General features: G+C 32.5%; 1 protein-coding gene across 1 annotated transcript; it reads left to right on the top strand.

Moving 5' to 3' along the window:
* The first annotated feature begins 4393 nt into the window (after nucleotides 1–4393).
* On the top strand, nucleotides 4394–5730 carry LOC148762006 (putative leucine-rich repeat receptor-like serine/threonine-protein kinase At2g24130). Its single transcript, XM_088807594.1, has 2 exons — nucleotides 4394–5032; nucleotides 5123–5730. Exons 1-2 carry the CDS (start codon nucleotides 4546–4548, stop codon nucleotides 5431–5433), a joined length of 798 nt encoding a protein of 265 aa, XP_088663720.1. The 5' UTR covers nucleotides 4394–4545; the 3' UTR covers nucleotides 5434–5730.
* The last annotated feature ends 13411 nt before the right edge of the window (nucleotides 5731–19141 follow it).

Below are 19141 nucleotides of genomic sequence, written 5' to 3'. Positions count from 1 at the left end.
TTAGATGTTTTGAATGCCCTGACAGTTGACTGTTTATGATGAGATAATTACATGAGTTATGAAAAATAATTTTTGAATTAAATGTTTATTAAAGTTTCCACATGTCGTGATGCAGCATGTCATAATCCATAGATCCGTGACTAGTCCAACCCATATGGACTACCATGCTAGTCCACATGCAAAGTTCCATCAGCTGTTGCCTTGGTAGCCAAGCAAAGTATTCTAGGGCAACTAGAATAGTTTCCAAAAATAAAGTCTTCCTTGTTGATTACTTGCTCATCCAGGAGACATAGTTTTAAGACTTTACTTTTCTTGTACTCTAAGGAAGTTTAGGTTAGATACTTTCATATTTACTTGTACTTGCACACCAAGGTTAGGTTAAGTAGGTTATTATAAATAGCACCCTTAAGAGTCATTATAAGGTAATCAAATCAAGTTTGTCGAATCAACCAATTTACTTTGTGCTTAAATCTCAAGTACTTTGTTTTTCTCTCATTGAAGTAAAGATACTTATTTATTTTCTCAATATTTTTCTTCATATTTATTTACTTTACGTTTTCGCATCGTTCATCAAGAAACCTCGTTTAGGCTTGCTTAGTTTTACGAACACAAGATTACAACACCGCATGGAACTTGGCTAAAGTTCCAAGCCCGTGACAGTTGGTATCAGAGCAACGCTTTCTAGAGCTAGGTATCAAATGGTTTGATGATTGAGAGAGAGAGTGACATCAATTGGTGACTAGATCACATCTCGATTGAACGCCTTGGTTTAAGATAGTGTGAAGACATCTTGCAAGCACTAGATAACCGTATACCTCTCCGTGATACAGTTATCAATCAAGAGGTGTGGAGCAACTTCAAACGGGTTAAAGACAGCATCGAGTAGTTGGGGTCTAATAATGATGAGCTTCGCAAAGGATGGCACAACACAGTGGATTTGTTAATTCACCACGATATGGGGCTAGATGAATTGATGACAAACAAGTATTGGGAAGACGTGTTGCACAACTTCCTTATGGGGCAAAGGAGATTTTATTCACTGAGTTTTGACACTACTTACACGTCAAGCTCAAATTCTATGTGTGTTGCAAATGAAGACACTACACACATAAAAGATGCATACTTGGATGACACCTGCCAACTGCGAGCTAGTAATCCACACGGCAAAACACATCCCAACTTGGAAGTGTTCTCGAGACAGTTGGAGAAAAACTACCTTAAACACACCCACGGCTTTTGTGGGGAACTTGATGAAGACTTGTGATGGAAAGAGACCACGAGGCAACGAGGGCGTTGCCTAAATTAAATGGGGGAGAATGTCACAATCCATAGATTCGTGATTAGTCCAGCCTATATGGATTGCCGAGCCAGTCCACATGTAAGGGTTCATCAGTTATCACCTTGGTAGCCAAACAAAGTATTCTAGGGCAACTAGAATACTTTCCAAAATAAAGTCTTCCTTGTTGATTACTTGTTCATCAATGAGGCATAGTTTTAGGACTTTACTTTTCTTGTACTCCAAAGAAGTTTAGCTTAGATGCTTCCATATTTACTTTTACTTGTGCATCAGGTTTAGATTAAGGAGGCTATTATAAATAGAAAGCCTGTCAAAATAGTCTTGGCCCATTAGGTCGGCCATTTATTTTTTAAAATGGGGTGGGTTGGACTTGAAAAGTTAGGCCCATATTAGAATCGGGCCTAAATGGGCTAGCCCATCTGATCAATGGGCTAGGGTGAGCTAGCCCTATGGGCTAGAAGAAAAAAATTAATAATTTTATATATTTAACTATATAAAGTTAATAATTTAGTTACCAATGATATTACTTATTTTATATATTTCAAAATCTTTATACTTTACTTGTCAAATTAATAATTTTAGTTTAGATTAAAACTTATTATCTCTTTTTCTTTTATGGCAATGAATATTAGATGATAATTTGATAATGATTCAGACCTTGAGACATCATTGTTGTCTAAACAAGATTTAAATGTTTTGCTTGTGGATGAGGATTGAGGAAGATATAAATGAGTCTTGAAGTTTCTATTATTTGGTTATATACTTATGTTTATGGGATGGTAGTTTGTGTTAAAGATTGAAACTTTATTTATGTAATATATTTGGTGTAATATATTTGTTTGTAACATGTTTTTATTATTCAATTTATGGATTAAATTATAGAACAATTTTATTGATAGAAAATTTGTTAGGTAGAATTATAAAAATGATTTTTTTTTTAAAAAAGAAATGGGTTGGCCGAACCTCGCCCATGAGCTAGCAAGGGGTGGGCTAGGCTAGGGTTTTGATGGCCCATGTAAAAAATGGGCTGGCTCGGCCCAATCCATTTTTTTCTCAACCCACAAGGTCTTGGGCCGAGCCAACCCACATTGACACCTCTAATAAAAAGCACACTTAGGAGTCATTGTAAGGCAATCAAATCAAGTTTGCTTAATCAATCAATTTACACTGTGCTTAGATCTTAGGTACTTTGTTTTTTTCTCATTAGAGTAATAATACTTATTTATTCTCATAATCTCTTTCTTCATATTTATTTACTTTATGTTTTTGCACCGTTCATCAAGAAACCTCGTTTAGGCTTGCTTAGTCTTACGAATACGAGACTACAGTACTGCACGGAACTTGGCTAAAGTTCCAAGCTCGTGACACAACATCCCACTATGTTGTGATGACACTTAGTATGATGTTCATTAGGGTTTCCACATGTTGTGATGTAGAATTCCCCCACCTAGTTTGATATATTGCTTGATATCAAGAATGCATGTTGAATGATAAATGTATGTATGAAAGTAAAAGGCTTGCTTAGCTCTAATCGGCTATACTCACTTAGGCCCTTGCACCGATCATATCCCCAAAGATGGGATGCTATAAAGATTCATCAATTATATGGTCTTGTATATATATTAAACTTAGAATTACAGTATGGACATGAAAGCCAAATGGCCTAATGTGAAAGATTCGACTGATGACATTGTTTGAAGCATGATAAATACTCAGTTTCCATGGAAACATGCAACAGTACGTCTAGAATTACCATGGATGGCTCTACCAGTGGATTGGCTCAAGTTTATTGTTAATGGAGCAACTTTCAGAACTTCAAGTTAGACAGGAATAGGTGGCATTCTACATGATGACAAAGGATTGATAAAAGGTTATGTTCTCAAAATGGATAGAGTTTAGAATGGGCTGGTTTGGTTGTGCTGGATATCCCTAATCTAGCACTAATTGGGTACTTTGATATTTTAAGCTTATATGATATTGATGTGACAATAATGTGATATTGGTGTAGAACATGAAAATACCATATGATCATGTCATCATATCATATTAATATATTATGTCACCATTTTCTATTAAATGTCAACATGCTATGTTAGCATTACTTAGTATAAAATGACACAACAATTTTTTTCTGGAGAAAGGCATAATGGTTTTTCTATGAAACAATACAAGAAGGATCCCTTGAAGAGATACCTTAAAACACAACCAATCACAACAATGACACATGGCACTTTTACAAACGACAGTTAGCGAACAATTTGTTATAAGACTTATTTGGTTTAAAATAAAAGTATAAAGGTTTGATTGAATGTAATAAAAAAAAAAGTTCAAGGTCTTTTTAGCTATTTTGCCTTAATGATTTAAATTTACCTAAAGTTAAAGATAGATTAAGACTATGATTAGAAATTTTAAATTTGAATTGAAATAATTTAATTTTATTTTTCAAAAAAAAATCTATTAAGAATTTTTTGTGACTTTTTAAAAACATATTTTATTAGCAACATGATTAAAACTTATGGAAAACATTAATAAAAAATTGTCAACTTTGTTTCTCTCTCCTATGCATATCGAGTGCTTCTATGACATGATATTCCATTGGCTTAGATTTGAGCTGCTTGATGTCCTACTAAAGCAAGAAAGCATTCAAATCGATTCCATTGTAACAATTCTTTTCCGCCCTTTCAATGGCTATCCCTTGGGTTGAAACTCCACTCAAGCTTGCAAATCCCTACTAGCTATAATGAGAAAGGCATGCTAGTCCCCCTAAAAATCATTGCCCCTATTGAAATCTCCTTTAGTAAAAATCTAGTTCCACCTTCGCTTAAACCACTTCAGAAGAAATCATACTCTCTTCTCTCTCTTGGTTGCAACTTCACAACTCCGCAACTTTTATTATATTATTATTATTGTAACTATTATGAAGCAAGTTGAAGGTAGGCAAAGAAAGAGAAAGTGACTCCCACAAAGGGAAGTTTCATCATGCCGATTTGTTTTATAAGCCGTGATTTTATTAAAAAGAGAGTTTACCATCAAAGCATAACTCTCCCTATAAGAACAAGGAAACCCCTCATAGCCTTAACAACATATACAAAATGCCTCAAAGGGTCCTGAAGCCGAGACAAAAATACTAGAAAACCTCCCTGCCAATGACAGCGAGCTCCCTATACTCAGCACTCCTACGAAACCTCCTTGCTAAAAACAGCTAATACCCTGTACACAGCCCCCGATATAACAGCTAATACCTCATCATGGCACTCATTATATTACTCTCGATTCTTCTACTCCGATATTTGGTTTCTGTATCTGGCAATGCGGATTCAGCTTATAATCATCACCAACACTATTCTTTACTCAAAGACAAGGCTGCACTTCTGGAATTCAAGAGGTCAATATATGATCCAAAATCCACACTTTCTAACTGGGAAAATGCTGTCCCTGTTTGCAACTTCACTGGTGTCACATGTGACAATCGCCACCACCGTGTGTCAGAAATCGACCTGCATAGATTTGGACTTGTGGGAAAGATTTCGCCCTTCATTTCAAATCTCACAGGCCTTCGAGTCTTAAACCTTGTTGAAAATCACTTCTTCGGAACCATTCCGCCTCAACTTTCATCCCTCCGACGCCTCCATACTCTTTTCTTAGATGGCAATAACTTAAATGGTCCAGTACCAGACAGTTCCGCCCTCCTGACCAACCTCACTGTATTTTCTGTTCATATGAACAATTTGACAGGTCCGCTGCCGCCCTCTTTTTTCTCCAACTGCACTCAACTAAGAGTTATAGATCTCTCTTTAAACTTCTTAACATGTCAAATTCCCGCAGAAATCGGAAATTGTCCAAATTTATGGTCCCTCAATTTATACAACAATCAATTTACAGGACAACTTCCTGCCTCCTTAACTAATACTTCACTGTTTAATCTGGACGTGGGGTACAATCTTCTATCTGGGGAACTACCTTCAGACTTAATAGCGAAGCTGCCTACACTTGCCTATCTTTATTTATCATTTAACAATATGACCAGTCATCATAACAACTCCAATCTCTATCCGTTCTTCGCTGCACTGCAAAATTGCACTGATTTGGAGGAGCTTGCCTTGGATGGCATGGGCCTCGGCGGAAGATTGCTATGATAGTTGCAACGATTTCTTCGTTTTACCTGCAACTCGTTGTAACTGATTCGTTCACTTGGGAATATGGATTGGCCAATAGCAATATATACTTTTCCTTCTTTTTGTTTTTGGGCATTGTTCATGGCATCGTAAGAATACTTCAATATGACACCAACTAAACAATTCTTAGGAAAATGCACAGCTATTTATAAGGGCATGCTTGGTTGGGAGAATGGAATAGTCATTTCTCTCTTATTCTCATTCTTGAGATAAAGTTTCATTTGGTTCAATGAAATGATTATTTTGAAAAATAGCTATTTCAAGAGAAGCCTGAATAGTCATTACCAAGGCCCCCCTTGGTAATGGCTATTCTAAATTGTTGGGAACAGACAAAAAAGTTGATTAGACAAATATACCCTTTTATAATTAAAAAATTACCTTACAAAAAAATCCTAAACCTATTTTTTTTTCTCTCTTCCTCACTCATTCTCTCTTTAAAGCACAAGAGAAACAAAATTTTTACTTCATTTTCCAAAAAGGGAAATGAAAATATTTAAATATTATTTAATATATTAATATTATTTAACTATAATAAATATTATAAAGTATATTATTTAATATTATTATTTGAATATAATCAATGTAATAAAGAATATTATTTAGTATTATTTAAATTATAATAAAAAATATTATTAAATTATAATAAAAGATTTAATTATCTTCTAATACAAAATATTATTAAATTATAATAAAAATATGTTTGTATTTTGGTGAAAATATTATTTAATTATAGTAAAAGTTATTTTAATTTTATTGCTCAGAATATTTTTATCTTTTAACAAAAGAAATTTTTTAATTTTAATAAAGAGTATTTTTTTCTCATCATAATTTTTTTGTTTTTTAATTAAAAAATCTTTAAATTTTAATAAAGGATATTTTTGTCATTTACCCGTTGTTCCTTAACCATTCTCAAAATTATTCCTACCCACCAAACAATGGAATAAGTAATAATAGCAATTTTTATTATATTCCATTCTCATGAACCAATCTAGATAATAGTTATTCTTCATCTATTCTATTCTCTTGGAATGACTATTCTATTCTCATTCTATTCTTTCCAGTGAACCAAGCATGCTTAACAATGAATTTACTTTTATTTGTTGATTTATTTAATTGACTTTACTTAACAATGATTACAATTTCTTCACACGACAGATATGTGCTCTACAATTAACCAACAATCCTACTTACTTCTAACAGCGGATTTATTTAATGAGATTTATCACATAAAGTTCTTCATATTCTTTAAAAATATAGTAAATTAAAGAAACACTTTAAAATATGAAAAACTTAAATTTAAAAATTGAATATCTTGATAAAATTCAAAAGTGATTACTCAAATACTGAATACCCTTGTTGGATATGTATGAAGCATCCATATATATATGTATATATATATGTATATATGTGTATATATGTACATATATACACATATATACATATATATACATACATATATATATATATATATATTTGAAATTTATGTATATGCTTTTATTAAGCAACGGGGAGTAAAAAAAAACTCCACCTCAAGGAACTAAAGAAACAAAATGTTGTATGTCATACCCACATGCCCAAGTAAAAGCCTAGTCTTCCAAACATAAGATGTAAACAGATAAACATGACTAAACACTATACAGAAGACACATTACAAGAACCTTGGAAAATATGCAAGTAAACTCAGAAACTATGAAACAGCAGCAAATCATTCTCTCTGCAAACACCTACTTTGGCAAGCTTATTTGCGATATAATTTGCCGATCTAATAATATGATGAATCTCCAAGTCTTTCACTTCTTTCCTCAGATGATTAATGTGAAGCACTTGCTTTTGCAATCGCCAAGGAGAAGTAGACGGACACTCGAACCACTTGACTGTTGTAAAAGAATCTCTCTCAATGATGAGAGCATGAGAACTTGCCCACCTAGACACCACAAAAATCAATAAAGCTTCCTTAAAAGCAAATAGCTTCGCTTGATTAGCATTCCCCACACCAATACTCTTAGAAAAAGTGGTCAAAATTCTACCTATATCATCCCTAAGTACCCCATCGATGACCCATATATATATATATATATATATATATAGTCCTTAATATAATTGTAAGAAGCATCCATAAAGCACCACCACATACAAATAAAAATATTCTGATCAACACCCTGACTATACTCAGCCTATGCCAAGAAGAGTCAGGGCCACACAAATAGATTAAAATAGCAAACATGGGAGAACCAGACAATAAGCTCAGCCCACTAGGACACCATTACCAGAAAAAGACCGAACAAAGCTCAACAAACAAAGATAAATAACCAAACAAAATTAAGATCTACAGCCAGGAGCAAGCAATTGCGGTTGACACCTTGTTTCGCAAGCTGATTTCCACAGTGGTTTCCGTCTCGGGAAATATGCCTAAAAGTTACACCGCAGTTTATTTTGCATAGTAGTTCTATTTGTTAGAAAATTTTCCAGCATTTCCTCGGTCTCTTGATATGGTTTTGCACCCACGAAATGGCTATCTTAGAATCATATTCAATGGTCAAATGCTTGCATTCATACCATGGTGATTATAAGATCACACCATAATATTTTTGTGAAGAGAAAGATTATAGCAGTTCTTTAAGTGTACTAAGAGAATAGCTAAGTAAGTTGTAGAGTAATTGTTAAGAATATATAAAGAATATGGAGAGAGTACCAAAATGTAAAGAAGGTTCTTGTGATAGGGAAAAAAAACGTTGCAAACAAGCAAAAGGATATGTTGGAGGCGGCTGAGAAGAAGATTGGAGTAGTCCTTGAAATACTAAGCGCGGTGGTAGGTGGAAGACAATAAGAATAGAATTATAGAGAAACGCTTTGGAGGATCATGTGTTAGCTCCAGAAGGAAGAGAACCCCTAAATGAATTGTGAGGGCTGTATATATAGTGGCAAAAGTAGTGGTTACAAGAAAAGGCTTTAATACATGTAATGAATGACATTTTTAAAAAGAGCTTTAATGTTGGGTAACCGTTAATAAGAACTAATGTCAAGTAATGGTTAGAAACCCATAATATGACTATTGAAGTAATTAGGTGTAATAAGACTGTTCTCATATAGAACGTAACAGAAAAGAGGTATAACAAAAGAAGAAATTATACGTGAACAGGTACAAAAGAAGAAACTATACACGAATAGGTATAAAAGAAGAATGTGTATGTGAACTAGTACACGAGAACAGGGTAGGAGGGTAAACACTTGTACTTCAGAAAGAAGTTAAGAGGAAAACCTCTTAACTACCTTCGTATCTGAGCCACCAAGCCAAACTCTCCAAAACATCCCAAGTTGAAAGTAGCCTGTGAATCCTACCACTTATTCCGAGTTGCTTCCATTATTATCTGCATGAAGTAGTTTTCACTTGCTCTTGTTGTTCTGTGTAAAGTACCACTTCACTTGTTTTTTTTGTTTTGCATGAAGTAGTATTTCACTTGTTTTAATTGTTCTACATGAAATAGTGTTTCACTTGTAATGGTTGTTTTCATTGTTTTTTGTAGGATATTATGCTTAAAATAATTTTTTAGAGAATAGGTATTAACTAAAATCAAGTATCTACAGTAAACATACTACCAAAGTAGTAGAGTAAGATTAAGAATAGATAGAGAAGCAATAAAGTATAGAGAAGAAATACGATAAAGAATAGCTGCATAGAAAATAAGTGAGTAGAAAAGAGCTAGAGGGAGCATATTTTGAGATAAGGTTTTAATAGTTAATAGAGAAAAGAGAAAGAGTTTCTCAAAATTAGGTTTTAATGCACATAATAAGTAATATTTATTAAGAAAAGCTTTTTGTGGATATTAAAATAATGATTTTGTTGCATATAATGAATAATTGTTAGAAACTCATAATGTGGGTATTTTACAACTATTAATAATATAATAAAACCTATTCTTAAGGAATGGTGGACATAAAAAGGTATAAGAAAACAAGGTAATAAAACTTTTGGGTTTAGGCTTTGTTGGCTATGTATGGCAACTATTTTTGGCTTTATTTGGGTTTTTATTTTGGGGGCTTGGCTATCAATCATAGGCATTTTTGGCTTTACTCGACTTTCTAATTTGAAAGCTCAACTTCTAACAGATGATGAATGCCGAATGGCTTCTTGCTATGCTGTCTGTCAATTGGGCTTTGGTGACGTGCTCAACTATTTGATTTTGTTGTGTAATGCCATACTAGATATATGTTGGGCTTTGCTAAAATTTTTTATAGATTTCAAGTCTCTTTTGGTCTTGTCAAATTTTTTCTTTTGCTTTGCTTGGGGTTCTTTTGGGATTTGTAAAAAAAAATAATTCATTTATTTTGATATTTTTGCTATGTTTAATCCATCCAAGAACCTTCCTGCCTATTATTTTCTCCTTACTTTCTTGCCTATTTTCTTTTTTTCTCCTATTGCCACTATTGTCATTATGGTTTGGTTTTTATTTGTTGAGCTTTGCTGGTTCCTATATGTTTTGTTCCTTTTGTTTTGATTTTCTTAACGTGTTTGTCTTCTCTACATGATTTGGTCTTTTGTTTACTATTTGGTTTTGTTTTGTAATGCCATACCAGAATCTATGTTGGGGCTAGAATTTTTTAAACATTTCATGCATCTTTTGATCTTTTAAAAGAGGTAGGATAATTCATATGACTTAAATACTATATATTTGACACTTATTTTCTATATATGAGAACATATTTATCTTCTATGATGGTTATAAATTATTAAGTGTACCAAAAGATATATAATTCACTAAATCAAAGCTTATAAATGACTTACAAATGATATATTCCAAATCATATATCTTAAATTCAAATTTTCATTTTAATACAAAAAAAAAATCTACCTAAAGGTGTTGGGATGAGCCCTGCAGTCAATTGAGATTGGTCAAGGCTTTGTTCCAAGCATGCAACGATATCATTCATATTCAATGATTAGACATTTTTCTTCATCAATAAGATATTAATTATAATGAGTTATAGGTCTAATTAAATGAAGTCCATGAGATTAATATGCCTTGAAAATGAACTGTAATGGGTTGGGTTGCAATTATAAGATCCCTATGCATCAAAGCATAATCTCAAAATGTTCCTAATCAATGTATCATTGAGACTGGACATTGATGATGCTTAGAGATTGATGCATTCTATGTTCCTTACTTTGAAAGTAAACAATCGATCTCACAGATTGAAGTATGGAGATACTTGGAACTAGAATGTAGATGCTTGCTTAGGAGAGCAAGTTCACTAAACATGACCCACCATGAGAAGTGCATTTGGTAAATGTGAAATCCCACCTTGACTAAGAGGATAAGTTAAGAAATCCTTAAGTGAGCATATAAATTACATATTTTGACTATGAAACTTAGTTTTACCCTTCAAAAGAATTCATTAACACTTTTGATTATTTGTCACTTTTGAAGTAAAAAATTTTCTCACTTTTGAAGTAAAAAATTTTCTAAGTCTAGGAGGGGTTAAAATATGTAATTTTTATAGAACAATCTTTTGATGATAAAAAATAGCAGTAATGATTCCCTTGATTTTTAGATGACAAAAAATGATTTTTTCATAATTTTTGGTGTACATTTGCTATGGTAAATGGGAGTTGTAAATTTAATTTTAGTCAAACTTTTTCGATTTTGTTTTTGAAACCAAAATTCAAATTTTGATTGTTTTGGATTTTGATTTTTTTAATATTTTTATTGACTCCAAATGGGGAGTTGTTTGCTTATTTACATTAAATATTTTAAGTCAATATAGAATAAAAAGTAAAGAGGACATTTACTTAAATGGTATTTAATATAAATAAGCTGAGTAGGTTTTGTCACGACCCGGAACTCCCCTCGAGCCCCTAACAACCGCCGCGATGTCCCAATCGACACTCATTACTCGGAATGTCAAGCGGAATCCCGCAAGGCTTTAATATCAGCTTCTCATTTCTCCTGTGAGTAACCATTTCCAAATATCACGTTCTAAAAGAGTTTAAGCTATTTTCGACTTAAAACAAATAAAATAATAATTTTCGTCTCACAAGGGTATTTTACTCATTTTTCTCAAAAATTTCGAAACCAGTAAAAATGTATTTTACGAATACAAAACACATAATTCATAATTAAAAATAAGTTTAAAAGCCTAAAATCTTCATTTAAAACGAAATTATGATTATTCGGATATAATAATAAAATAAAAGAAATATTAGGTGAAATATTCTATTTTCATATAAAACAATATTTTTAGAACACTGCGTAAATAATTTTTACAGTGTAAAAGCAAAATAAATTCCTACATACAGTAGTACAGATAACTAGAGTACAAAAATTAATTTACAGTGACACGTGGGCCCACGGATGACTAGAAGTATCAAAAGAATCGAACCTACATATTTTGAGGATGCCAATCCAATTGTAGTCCTCAATGAAATGAGCTATTTACAGACTATCCTGATGCTTGAAAGGGGTGGAAAGAAGGGTGGTGAGATTATAAAATCCCAGTGAGTAAACAAATATCATTTAAAATATCTAAAAGAGAGTAAAATGAGACTATTAAAACATTTCATCAAACTGTAATTTATCATCTTTCAATTTATTTCAACCAAATGAAATCAATTTATTTAAATCACGTAATCAGTATGGCTTATGAATTTCTTAAAAGCTTGGCTCATGCCAAAATCATTCTTGAGGATACCTTGGTCGAGGCATCTAACTGAGTCCGCCAAGGCTGTTAAAAAGTTCGTATACATGTAAACATATTTTTAGTTTAAAAAAAACACAGCCATTCCTTGGCGTTAGCGGAGTTCATCATCATGAGGTGGTTCAGTGTGACGTGAACTCTGTCCATACATCAGGAGATACCCTACGCGCCTCTCCGACCAAGGTACATATATATATATATCCGGATTCCGTGCCCCTCTAATAGGCTGGTCCACAGAATCCGCCTACTGTAGCAAGCTAAACCCACCATACAATAAAATTTTAACAGCATGACAGGGCTAATATTTTACTACCCAGCCTGCAAGGGTAAAATAAAACAATTCATACAATTTACAAAACATAGCCTAGCCGGTCATGCCAACACTATAGCAATATAACATAAGCCATCAGTTTCCAATCATAAATTTACAACATACCGGTGGTCTCCAATTACTTTATTTTCAAAATCGTTATTTCGTTTCAAGACAATTTATAAAATCTTTTCATTTAAACACATTTTTGTTTGCAAAACCTAAAATTAGCCATTTAACTCATTTTCATAAAATTTCACCAAAATCGAATCAAAACATACTTTAGATAATTAAAATGATGGTAAGGTTACTTGCAGTACTAGGAGTTTGATATACTCCTATTCTCGATCTTTGGGCACAATCTCTTTACTCTTGTTAGAGGGTTCACCACCTATACATCATACGTGACATGAATGTCAATAAATTGTGTCAATTTATCATAAACTATTTCAAGCTCTATAAATCTATATGAATGCATGAAATGTGATGCAAAATGTCCAAATAACCGTATAAATACAATATTCAACCTAATTCGCACTATTCTCAGTGTAATTGGCTATAACCTCCAATTTAACTCCAAATCAATTTCTTTCACTTTTTACACTCCAATTATACCTAAATTACCTCAGTGACTGCGAATGAGATTCAATTTATCAGTCCCGGGTCAATAATCACACATGTCTATACATTAGGTAAAAATTCAGATTTTCACACCAAAATTTTCCATTTAATTTCTAGTCTCACCAAACATCAAATATCACCAAAATATCATGAAATATCATCAATTTCAACCACAATATCCTCCCTAGGAAATTCGGCCATTGATGGTGATGGGGGAAAATGAATTCTTTTTTTTTTGGTTTGTTTCTAAATATGCTAAACTAACTAAAAACACTAACATAACTTAAAATCAAATTAATCCAACATCTTTCTCTCTCCATACCCATTTTGACCAGCCATGAATTCACCATGAAAACATAAAATCTAACCATGGACAATAAGGAGAAATGCATGGGAAATGTAGATCACAAGTCAAAATCAAGAAATTTTACCTTTGATTGCTTGATTCCTTGAAATCCACCAATTTTCCTTTGAATTTTCCCACCTAAGGTTCTTGTTTTTCATTTCCTCTCTTTGGTCTTGCTATGGCCGGCTATAATAAAGAGAAAATGGGCTGATTTGTGTTAATTTATAAGCCAAATAATTAATGGATGAGATTTTGCCATGTGTCATTTCTTAACTATTAAGCTTTCTCTCTCCACCATATAAATTGTTTCAATTATCCATGATAATATTGGGTAAAATCCATGTGTTGGACAAGTGTTGGGTGTGTAAAATTATAATTTTGCCCCTGGGGTGGAAAAATTACCATTTTACCCTTAGATAGTGAAATTTTCTGTTTGACTCCAAATTGATCATCGAACCTCGAATCACCATTCTAAGTCATTCTGGGACTTTGAAATTTTCAATTTCACCCTAAAATCTCTATTTGATCTAGTTCGAAGCTTAAATCAACTTTGTTGTACCTCTAGGTATAATACTGACTTTTGTAAATTTTTCGAGACTCTCTTAGCATGCAAACATGTTATCCATCACATGTATGTCATGACAAGTATTTTATAAGGTCGGACTTTACAGCACTACCCCCCTTAAAATAAAATTTTGACCTCAAAATTTCATTTACTGAACTCTAAGAAAATGTGGGGTATTGTCTTCTTATTTAAGGTTCAACTTCCCATGTCATCTCTTCCATTCGAGCATTCATCCTCAATACTTTAACCATTGGGATGCTCTTATTCATTCTTATACGTATCCTCATATTTATTTTTACCTCACATTTATGTAGCTTCAATCTTCTTAATCATATTAGTCTATCACGTACGGCTTAACTACGCTATAGATTACATTTTTTGATACCATTTCCTTAACTATCTCTCAAAGTCTCTTATATCCATGCAACTCAGCCTCTAATGGGATTTCTTATCGTTACGCTACCTTTATCACTTATCAACAATCAATAATTCCCACTTCAGAATACTCTTTCCATATTATAACTGCTTCCAAATCAATTTTTCTCCTAAAGGGGTGTGCACTACAATTCTTATTCAAACATTTCATAATACATAAGGATCAAACACTCTTTATTTGTCCATATATATATTTAGCATCATAGATAATTTAAATTTGGTAACCATTAGTAACCATATTCTCAAAAAGAAAATCTCATATTTTTATGATCAAATACTTATTAAGTAGATCTCGACTATTTCCACAATACATTTAAACAAATAAACATACTTTTGGATGTATCCTTATGGACTTAATCAATCCTTAAATTCCTAAGTCATAACCAACTGGTTAGTTATACGTCACCTACAAACATATTCAACTTGTGATTCCTCAAATTTTTCTCTAAACATTAGATCTCATGGCCTCATTAATTTATCAATCTGAAGATGAAAATAAACATTTATCTCCCCTCAAGTATACTTTAAAATCAAAGTATCATTTATCAAGATATTTCTAACATCAACTTCCTTCGACCCTTTTTACCTACGAAGATTAAATCCATAATCATCCATTTTAAGTCATGAGCTTATGGCAATTAAGACAAATTTTCACACTTTCAATTACATGAAGTCGATTGCACATATTCCATTCTCGTATGAGAGTTAACCACTAGTTGGCATCATCCCCAAACAACACGTATTATATAAATCAAATTTTTATAGTCAAAGTTCATATTGGAGTAATTCAACCCTATGTCATATCTCATCACCAAACCCTTACTTGTACATGAGTACTTGAATTTTCAAATCATCATTTCTTTTTTTTTTTTATAGATCTTTACAGTTCCCGTAGCATATTTCTATTCCCTTATACATAATAGTGTCATTTAATCAAACCGTATCATCCTCATTTTCTAAACATTCGAAACATAATTCAACCTTTGCCTACCATTATCAAATACTTTGCCTTGATAATTACTTAAAAATAAATTGAAACTTGTGGGGAAGTACATTTCACAATTTATGTTTTGCGTCTACAACTATGTCGAGACCAGAACCTCATCGGCTCCATAAAACAGTAGGATAATCATTGCCTCAAGCCAGTATTTCCAAGTATACTTATGCTTGTATCCCATCCTCATACTTATATGACATGTCAGTCATAAGTCTAACTTGACTGTTTAGCCATTTGCTCCTTAAACTTTAATGTTCTCTCATTGCGAAAAGTCTTTCAAATTTATCACATCAGAGTATTCATAAGGTGGATACATATCCATATTTTATAGTTCAAGGTCTAACACAGCGAACACTGTCTCATCATTAAAGTTTTACCCTTATCTATCGATCATAGCTCCCTTACACACTTACCTATACATTCCTAGTTTACTTACAAGCCACTCATGGCCATCCAACTTTTGACCTCTTATAGTAAGCCAAACTAATATATTCTCTTATGCTTTTCCATACGCTTCCTTTAACAAAGTTTCACTCTTTCATACGAATATAACATCATTCTTCCTTAACCAATTTACAAATTGTACTTGAAATTGCAAGACTTAGAACTAGATTCTCCTCGATTACTTTTCAATATTAATACTAATATTACTCTCAGCATATAGCTTCCTTTTTATAATCACATAACTTAGTGCTTGCTTTTACAAGATCCACGATAGAACTTCTCTTGGGTATTTCGTTGAGGATATCTATCTTAAACTTATGTCTCACAACATGTGATCACTTAACCCGTAACTTAGCCATTTATGTGGCATCCTCTTCGGGGCCCACTCCAAGATATTGTTATGTCTGGGTCCCCATCACTTGACTTACTCGTTTCCGTCGCGCCTAAGGGCAACACGATAGGCCCTACAAGACCTTCTCGCCAAGTTTCAAACCCCAGACCCTTTTTTTTTCTCCCCCGAAGGGAACGTCTTTAACCATTTCAGCTTTAACTCATTCATATCGATATCTTCCAAAACCTTAAAACTCCAGTTAACAAAACTTATAATCAAGTTCAATGACTTTAGGTCAACTCGTAAGTTCAACTTCACATATGTCTCATTTTATTCATGCATCCTAAACATGAAGTGTTCTTAGCAGCGCGGCACGGTGGCTGTTGGAGTTTACTTAATCAATGTTATTCATCTATATTTAAGGTTACTACACTAATCATTCTCAACCGTTTGGTTTCCCTCCAAGCTTATGTCACAATTTCCATGACCATTTATATCTTCTTGTGCTCATCACATATAATAGATAAAGTCAATATTTTCAAATTCATCTCATCTTATAACACTTGTAATCCGTTATTCATACTTCATCACTTAACATTGATATTCCTCATCGATATCTCATACCTTCATCTTTCTTTACACTTATATCCACAATCCTCATAGAATAAAAAATCCATTATAAGCGTCACTTATATCCTTTCAAATTTTGTAGCTGCAACTGAAATTTCAAATTTCACCTTTTCCATATTAACATTGATATGCCTTTATCATAGCATTTAGTGTAAATTTGATGAAGGAATTATCTCCAAATAACTCTTAAATACATAATTATCAAATTATACACCACTAAATATTAAGATCTTGACTTTATTCATCAATAACCAATCACATTTATTAAGTGAATAATCTACTTAATTATTACACCTTGCCTTTGCGATTATAAAATCAAAGTTGTCCTAAACTTAGGATGCAGAAGTTCTCTCTCTTAGAGTATATCCAACCATCAACATTTTCTAAATTCCTTACTGAAATACCCCATACTTTGATATGGTGATAAATAAAGTTGATCAAATGCAAATTGAGGTCAATTAAAATGTTTAGAAGTGATAAAGACGAAAGGAGTAGTTTAGGATAAAATATTCCGCAAGTGAGAAAATAACAATAAAATAATAATAATTTTATCAGAGGAGAATTTGTGAGATAAAAGGCGATTCGGAAGTCAAGTGAAGCATAATAAGATATTTTGGGTACCAAGGAGACAAGATAAAATTTTTAGAATAAAATAATATTTTATTAATAAAATAATATTAAAATATTAATATTTAGTTGGATGTCGAAATTAGTCAAGAAGAAGGATCATATGGTTGATCCAAGTGGGGGAGAAGATGACAAGCCCGACTCTATAAAAATAATTGTCATGACATACATGTGATGGATAGCATGTTTGCATGCTCAGAGAGTCCCGAAAAAAATTTACAAAAGTCGGTATTGTACCTAGACGTACAACAAAGTTGATTTAAGCCTCGATATAGATCAAATAGAGAATTTATGATGAAATTAAGAATTTTAAAGTCTCAGAATGGTTTAATATGGTGATTTGCAATTCAAGGATCAATTTGGAGACAAACCGAAATTTTCGCTATCTAAGGGTAAAATGGTCATTTGCCACCTAGGGACAAAATGAGAATTTTAGAAAAGATTTTTTTGGCCCCATTTGACTTATTGGAGTAAGATTTGAGGTTTAGAAGTGAAAATTTTTAATTTCGGTATAATTTGGAGTAAAAGGGCAAAATGGTAATTTTGCCACCTGGAATCGAAAATTTAATTTTTGAAAGGATTTTGATTAAATTTAATTATTTGGAGTGTGAAATGAGTATGAGGACTGAAAATTATGCATTATGGCAAATTTTCAATTTTTGAGGCAAAAATGTAATTTTTGAAAAGTTCGGGGGTAAAAGTGTAATTTTGAAACATTTGCTCCATCAAAACTTTAGAAAAATCTGGAAATTTCACTTAAGACTTGGATAAGTCAAAGGGAATGCATGGTGAAAAAAATAGGACAAGTGGATGGCTAGAAAAAAAATGAATTAATAAAATATTCAAAATATGACTAAAATAATATTATTTCATTAAACCAATAAAAAGGCATAAAAAAATCAGCCCATAACCCATTCTTCTTCTTCAACATTCGGCCAAGCAAGAAACAAGAGAGAGAAAGGAGAAAATAAAACCCTAGCCAAGAGAGAGAAAGGAGAAAATAAAACCCTAGCCAAGAAATTTAAAGGGAAAATAGGTGGAAATTCAAAAATCAAGTGAAAAAAAGGTAACATTTCTTAAATTTGTCTTGTGCTTTACCTTTATCATGCATTTTTCATCATTTTTTATGGTTGAATCATGTGATTTGAGGATGAATTCAATTCTGAAAAATGGGTTAGGAGATAGAAACTTGTTAGATTAATTTGATTTTAAGTTATGTTAGTGTTTTAAGTTAGTTTAGCATATTTAGAAACAAAACAATAAGAAAAGAATTTATTTTCTCCCACAACCATTAATGGCCGAATGTATCATGTGTTGAGTGAGGATGAATTTGATTTTCATTCTAGGAGAATTGGTTAAGAAATGATGAATTATGAGCCTAGAAAAATAATGGGAATTTTTGGAGCAAAAATACGAATTTTTATCCACTAGGGGTATTTTCGTAATTTGTTATCGAGATTGATAAATTGAATCTCATTCACAGTTGTTAAGGTAATTTAGGTATAATTGGAGTGTAGAAAGTGAGAAGAATTGATTTGGAGTTAAATTGGAGATAATAGGCCGAATTAGGTCAGCACCGCATTTAAGCGGTAGTCGGATAAGTTGTATATCATATCATGCATATATACCGAGCCTGAATTGATTTTATAATGGTCAAGCATTGATGTGGT

This window comes from Theobroma cacao, chromosome 6 (genome assembly GCF_053813885.1).
Source record: "Theobroma cacao isolate CCN51 chromosome 6, ASM5381388v1, whole genome shotgun sequence".
NCBI classification, from domain to species: Eukaryota; Viridiplantae; Streptophyta; class Magnoliopsida; order Malvales; family Malvaceae; genus Theobroma; species Theobroma cacao.
This window is presented reverse-complemented; position numbering and strand designations above follow the sequence as displayed.